The sequence below is a fragment of the Populus nigra genome, chromosome 3 (genome assembly GCF_951802175.1).
Source record: "Populus nigra chromosome 3, ddPopNigr1.1, whole genome shotgun sequence".
Taxonomy (NCBI): domain Eukaryota; kingdom Viridiplantae; phylum Streptophyta; class Magnoliopsida; order Malpighiales; family Salicaceae; genus Populus; species Populus nigra.
This window is the reverse complement of record NC_084854.1, coordinates 6821139-6828917: the sequence shown is the minus strand read 5'-3', so window position 1 is coordinate 6828917 and position 7779 is coordinate 6821139. Positions and strand designations below refer to the sequence as shown.

The following is a 7779-nucleotide window of genomic DNA, read 5'->3' as shown; positions in this document are numbered from 1 at the left end:
GAATTTCTTCTGTCACCAGGTTCCGCTAGATAGGTGTATCGCTACCATGAAAACCCGCTCGCACCTAGTAGTTCAAGTAGATTGCATCACTTACAGCATTCCCTGCGTTTCTTGGTGCAAATCTCATTTACTTTTTATTTTTATTGTCTATTCTATCTCACTTTACATTTTTAAGTTGGATTTCTCATGCGCAGAAGATCCAAGTCAAAGCCCGTAAGAGCAAAGAATTTTCATACGATTCAGAAGATAAATAAAATCTCACAACTTTTTGCTATCGAGGAAGAGACTGGTACAATGACACAAAGTGATGCTAATTGCATGTTACAGATTACAACAATAACTATTACGTTGCAAAATAACAGATATGTGAAGTACAATCTCTCTCTGAACTCTAAACTCCGGGAAAAATATCAAAATTCGGCTAGATAAAAGGAAATATGATGTATTCAGCATAAAAGAGATTCCATATAAACCGATAGAACCCTGAGATTGCCTCCTGCAAATGGAAAATGAATATAATCAGGACAGCTGAAAAAAATTCTCAGTATTTGTATTTGGTGAAATCATATCCAACTGGTGGAGTGTGTTTCACTGTTATAGCCTATTGAGAATCACGTCAAATTTCAAACCAGTTGCAAATTTTCTAGAAGCTGCACACTGAATTCACCGTATAAGCATGATTGGGCTGGCTTATCATAATTAAAAACAAGTGGTAAAAGGCTAAAATTGCAAAATTTCCTCAATCAAGCTCGACTTATTTTCTCAAAATGTCTGCCAATGCAGCAGTCTCTGGACATTGTATGCAGACATGATCAATTCACTATGTTCTGTAAGTAACAAGTAAATAAAGCAAGACAACAGAGGCCAACAGAACAGTGAAATAGAAGTAAAAATACTCCTTTACTTTTCTGGAAATATGATTCGTGTATCTAGAAGGATATTTTCAATGTACATATTTCAGTGCCCCTCGAATTGAGAAAATAGAGAAGGCACATATTTATATCAGTGAAATTGTAGTTCTATGTTGAATTAAATTCATTGCCTAAAGGCAAAACCTAACCCCTCTTTGATTTTGAGTCAAAATAGTTGCTGAATAATCTCCTATATATATGAATCCTCCATCCAAATTGCAACTATAGCATAAGTTTCAAGACCTTGTTATACACAACATGAAACTAAGCATTACCTTTGTGTAATTTGCTTGTTCCAACACCCACATCTGAGACAGGTACAAAAAGGATGCATGTAAGAGGAAAAAACATAAGAAAACATTTTACACGATCCCAAAAAAACCAGCAACCAGCAGAAAAGATCTATCGTAAAGAACAAAGCACTAGAAATTAAATGAACTATGATATCCATGCAACTCTTCAGGTCTGTATGATGGTATATTGACAATATTGATTCAAAATATATATAGGTCACATTCACAATTATGATTGAAATTCATCACTTGTACAGAAAATGTTTGGATCAACAATCAGAATTCCTCATTGCTTATCATATTTAAACATTGTTCTTGATGTTTAAGAGATCATATGTTTGTTGTTGTTTTAGTTTTAGTAAGGGGTTTCCATCCAGATCAACCTGGTCCAAGATAAGGATCAAGCCGATCTCCATCCCATATTGAGGAAAAAATCAATACGCCAGTTTTGCAAATAGTGAAACTATAGCAAAACCAAGCACACTTATATGCTGATTTCTGTGTTTTGATTCCCTGATCTATTGTGCACATGGAAACCCAGTAGGGATTATGGTCAGTGGCAACAGTCTGAAGGTCAGTAATATCATCAAAGGCTACCATTAACTATGAGGAACTTGCTCATGCTCCAAGATCAGCAAGCTAATAGTGAAAAAGTTTTGAAGGCAAGTTTGGCTTATTCCAATTCCACATCCATCTCACAGGCCCATCTAATCACTACTTCAAAAGCATAAAAAGCTGGATGGGAAGGCCTTCCTAGATGAAACCAGTAACCTCTCCATGGAAAGGCACATGATGATGCCAAAGTCAATTTGTTTTTGAAGAAACCATGAAAAATACCAAAATTTAACAATGAGATCCCATGGAAAGAGCAGAAGCACAAATCAATGTCCTCATAAGAATAAGCAAATTAATGAGAGCTGCATGAAGGAATTGATATTTATCTTGCTGAATAAATAAATAAATAAACTAGCAGAATAAATCAAATGAGCCATACCAGCTAATAACACACACTAAAAGTCATCCTAGTCACAGTGCTAATCAACATGGTTACTAATACCATGAAACACACCTGGAAAACCAAGCTCAGTGCAAGGATTGTATGTGCGGGTATCATTAGGCTACGACTGAAATCCTGTAAAAGATGCAAGTGGAGGGGTTAAGTTTGCCTTCATTGAAGAAAACTCAAGGAGTTAGGTGGACCTTCAACTAATACCATGAGTTCCGTATAAGCACAGGAGCAGCTTCAAGGGAAACTTATACCTGAGGCATGTAAATAGCTGCTAGTACAGCTCCAACATAATTCACCAGTAAAAGCCCAGAACCAAGAAATGCAATGTTTCTGACTCCAAGTTTAGTTGCTAAAGTTGATATGTTATATCTGCAGTGACAATATTCAATGAGATATGAGATCACATGTACATGTTTAAATTAAAACATACATGTGTTTGGCCTCTAACAAAATAGCAGGGTTATTTTGGATGTGAGAGAAAATGAAATAAAAAAAAACATTGAGGGAGGAACATAAAATAAAATAAGGTTTAGGAGGAACTTTGAGATAACTATTAACTGGAATGTTGCTTATCAAGGTCATAAATGTTTTACTACGCAGGAAGTAGGCATGCCACAAACACGAGGAAAATGCACTATTAATCTCCTTGAGTGAGTAAATTTCTAGAACTTACTTGCGATCCCCCTCCACATCTGGAAGATCTTTTGTTATGGCAATCACCAGTGCAAACAATGTGACAAAGGTTGTAATGAATGCCACGGGTGAGCTGCAGGTACAAATAGAAGTGAGAACATGAGAAAACTCATCAAAGATTAGAGAATGGGCACATGTGAATTACCAAATTTGATAGATTTTCTGAAGTGTTAAAGCAGATGGTTACTTTTACACACTCAGTCTAAATATAATTGCTCTTTTTTAACAGTACAGCCAATACCTGACTTTCAGGAGAGGTTAAAAGTTGCAACTTCTACAGACTCAGATGCTATAGTGCACCTCAAGCCAGGGAGAAGTTGCAGCTTAAGGGTTTATAACAGAAGAACTGCCTTGCTGACTTCAGGTATGCCAATTGATCAATTATTAATCCATTAACTAGTAATGGAGAAATTTGAAATGGTTTCACCCTTCAACATGTTTGCATGAAGGGCTGGTCTAAGGGCTTGAACCCGCACCCTTGTGGTTGCAAGCCAAAGACCTTTACTACTGCACTGAGCAATGGCGCCCATGTCAGATGATCAATGCATTAAAGAAATAACTCACACAAACATGTGTTGAAAACACTAAAACCAACTGAATAACCTATTTTATTTATTTATTTATTTATTCTGTCAAAGATCTACCCAACTGTGTATTGACTGCATGTCCTCAGGAAGCCTGAATCATCACCGTAACTCCAATTGTTTGATTGTTGGAGTCTAACAAGACATACCGATACCATCATTACTCCAATTGTTTGATTGTTGGAGTCTAACAAGACATACAGATGCTATTGAAGAATTCATATTTGGTAGGAATGCAAAATTTTGTAGCATTTTATCTCAATCAAAATATGAAGCAATATATGATTAAGGTAAAGTACCTCCATTCAAAAGGAAGTCCGAGGGCGGCTCTGGTTGCATGATACACGCCAAAATTGAGAAGAAAACCCCGTACCTGTGATATTGTATTCTATCAAGGTTTCATCCAACTGCTACAATTTTTGAGAGGCACTCATGTCATTACGTTTATCTAATTTGCGAATAAAAAATATGCATCGATATGTTAATAATTGTACAGTATTTAAGAGGGTGGTGTTGGAGCAGCATCTGAACACATCCTTTCTATCTTAAAAACGTTTCTGACACCATGCTAATGTCAACTATAAGTGAACCAATACAATGATCATTTGCTTCCCTGACTTATTTAATGATCAACTTATTTTTCATCAACTGGAGGAATTATTTCATTTTCTCAGGGCTTAACCCACATTCATGTTCATATAAGAGCATAGAGCAAAAATCACCATCTTTTCCTTTGTCATCAATTTTGTGGCATAAGTTATGATCAGATTTAGATGGTTTTTTGTTTTTTCCAAACGTCATTCAATCTTCTGTTCTCACCAAATTCAAAATACCCATGGAGAAGATGACAAACACAGCACAAGTTTAATTGTTGAAAAAGAAAAGGAGGAAAAATAGGAAGTCATACCGTGGCAATTATAAGAAATGCTATGACTGGAAATCTCTTGAATCGAAGTGGAGGAACTGAATAGATGGTGCCTAAGAAAAGGCCAAGACAGTAAAGAGAAGTGATGAATGGACCAAAGTTTAGTCCTACAATCAGGACCCCAGCTACTGCAAAAAATATCACCAACAACCATGCAGATTGAACTGAAAGATCTCCTGCAGCTATAGGTAAATAAGGTTTGTTAACCCTGCAAAATAAAGAGAGAGGCGTCAATTAAAAAAAAATCACATTCATACATTTCTAGAAGTTGTTAGAGATTTCATACAAAGAATTTTGGATCCACGTACAGAGAATTTTATAAGAAAATTGTTTAAAATTGAAAAATCCTTGCATATACCATATAAGACTGTTGAAATGGCCTAGAAAAAAGAACATGGACAAATTTTTTAGTCAAGTCCATCTAGCACTATTCTCTTGGTTTTCTCGGGCAATGAAATGCCTTTCAAGATATTCACTAATCATTAAATTACATGGCTGAAACTAATATTTCTTTGCTTGGCAAACTCTAACAGGGCCCTACTTGTTCTAGGTCTCAAGCCACAAAAATGTGTATTGAAATCCATTCTAGAGCTGGTGATCAACATTAAGGTTTCAGATTATTTCCACAACCAAGATATAATAGCTCTAAAAGGAAATAAGTAGTCAAAAGTGATGCATACTTGTCTATTCCAATATCATAGATTTGATTGATGCCGACTATATAACCATTCCCACATATTAGAGCAAAAAGACCAGAGAATGCCTTTAACATCAGAGACCACTTAATCAGATTTGTGTTCTCGATCAATGCTCTTGCCACCAAAGCGCTATCAACAAATAAAATGATGACAATGGATCAGTTACGGTACTGGCATGAGTGTGGACAAGTATAAATTTATTAAGGTGGAAAAGCATATACACAAAATAAACTTACGTCGAACCTAGAGCTGTGCCGCGTATGGTGTGAGGCCTTAAAAATCTCCAACATGCATCTTTGAAATCTGAGATTTTGTTTAATATTGGATCAGATCCAGCTGCTCCAGCTTGACTGCAGGCCTGGTAGAAGCCGGTTTCACATTAATGCTTTATAGGTAGAATCATGTGTCTCTTTGATGAAGTTAACCAAACTTGTATACGACCATGTTGATATAACCAAATTAACTCCCAGGACATGTGATGAGAAAGTAGTAAACAACAGCCAGTGACTTGAAGAAAGTAACCAACGATACCCATGGAAAACAATAAGACCACTATCCTCCATATAGCAATTTGATAAGCAAATTGATGTCTTGGCTCAAACTTTACTCAGCCTAAACCCTTTCATTTCTTTTAAAAGTTTTGGATTCATTTCGGCCTTTTCAATTAAACGGAATGAGTTCAATTTGCACATTCATTTGTATATATGTGTACATTAGCCATTCCAAGACTAACTGGCGGTTAAGTAAGCCTTTCCAATATAGATGTCCAGATCAAAATTCCAACTACAACTACAATATATGGAAACCAATCCACCGCAGCCATAACCACATAACTAACACTTGCTTAGCTTATGATGCAAATTTAAAAGGACTAAAAACCCAGTGGCTAATAAAAAGAATTTCGTATAGTTTTTATTTCTGTCTATCTTTTTCATTGAAGAAATTTAGACATCCTCTATTTCAGGGTGCCATAACTCCAGCTGCCTGGTTGTTCTGTGAACAAAAAAGGTCGGAACAAGTAACCGTGTCACTTGTGTTGGTCAAATATGAGAGGACTCGACTTGACACAAGACACATAACTATAACTAATAACAGCAAGCAAGTAAAATCAGTAAAGATACTGACTTTTTTTCCAAATTATTCAAACCGCAAATCCTATAAACATCAATCATAAAAACATTCTCATTCTTTGCTTAAGTGAAAACTATAGAGAAATAAATCATACCCAGATGGGATTCCGCCTGTAATGTCTGTTCGGTGCTAGTTTTGAGCTTCTTTTGAGACTGTAAATTTCAGTGCTTGAAGGAAAAGGTTTAGAGCTTTTGAAGAATAAATCAAATGATTTGCTTGTGGGCTTAATGGGTATATTTGGTTGATGAGAAGAGGTGTTGCGGTGAGTGTTTAAAGCAGAAATTCCAAGAGAAGATGGAGGAGAAAATGACAGCTCCATTGAGGAGCAGGGAGAGGGAGAGTGGTGGGTGGTAAATAACAGACAATAGCAGCAGGGAGTGATTTGGTTTTTGATTTTTTTATTTTTATAGCTCGAGAGTGTTGCCCTTTTGCCCCTATATTTCTCTTCTTTGCAAACAAGTACACAATCTTATCATCATATAATGCAGTTTTTTTTTTTAATGAATTAACTAATTATTTAACAAAACACCAAAAGAAATGATGTTTTTATTATACACCATCTTAAGAAGCACTATTATTATTTTAGTAGTGTTTTTTTAAAAAAATTAATTTTATCTTTTAATATTTATTTTGTTAAAGATTGATTTTCATGATTTTATTTATTTATTTTCTATAAAATTACTTAATCTCATGATTTCGATTCTGAATTTGACAGGATAGATTGGTTGATCCATATTTTTTTTATGTTTTTTTTTAATTTTATTCTTCAATATTAGTGTTTTTTTAATTTTAATTTTATCTTTTAATAATTGTTTTGTTAAAGATTAATTTTCATGATTTTTTTATTTATTTTCTATAAGATTATCTTAATTTCATGATTTCGATTGCGAGTTTGACGAGACAGATTGGTTGACCCATGTTTTTTTATGTTTCTTTTAATTTTATCCTTCAACATTTTATTGATTGGAAATCATGATTTATTTTGTTTTGCTTTCTATGAGGTGATCTCGGTCTCATGAATCAATTCATGGGTTTGGCGGGTTAACTCAAGTAATTTTTTTAGTTCTTTTTTAAAATTTATTTTTCTAAAATTTCATCCTTCAATATTAGATTGATTGGTAATTATACTTCATAATTTGTTTCAGTTTATTTTATATGAAATTTTCTCAATCACATGATTCGGGTCATGGCTTCGGTGGTTAACCCGAGTTGACTTTGGTAGTTTTTTTATCTTTTTTAATTTTTTTTTAATTTTATCATTTATTATTGAGTTGATTAGGAATTGAGTTTCATAATTTATTTTGACTTGTTTTTTATAAGGTTATCTTGGTTTTATGATCCATGTTGTGAGTTTAGTAGGTTAATCCGGGTTGACTCGGGTTCTATGAGAATATCTTGGTCTTATAACCCAGGTTATGAGTTTAGTAGGTTAATCCGGGTTGACTCAGGTAATTTTCTTCCTTTGTTTTATTTTTTTTAATTTCATTCTTTAATATTGGGTTGATTAAGAATTATGTTTCATAATTTGTTTTATG

General features: G+C 34.4%; 1 protein-coding gene across 1 annotated transcript; it reads right to left on the bottom strand.

Annotated features, from left to right (window-relative positions):
- Positions 1-247: 247 nt before the first annotated feature.
- On the bottom strand, positions 248-6645 carry LOC133688191 (homogentisate solanesyltransferase, chloroplastic). Its single transcript, XM_062107592.1, has 10 exons — positions 6339-6645; positions 5350-5471; positions 5096-5242; positions 4398-4623; positions 3790-3863; positions 2887-2979; positions 2465-2582; positions 2274-2336; positions 1187-1219; positions 248-496 (listed from the first exon to the last, which is right to left on the bottom strand). Exons 1-10 carry the CDS (start codon positions 6561-6563, stop codon positions 422-424), a joined length of 1176 nt encoding a protein of 391 aa, XP_061963576.1. The 5' UTR covers positions 6564-6645; the 3' UTR covers positions 248-421.
- Between the last annotated feature and the right edge of the window lie 1134 nt (positions 6646-7779).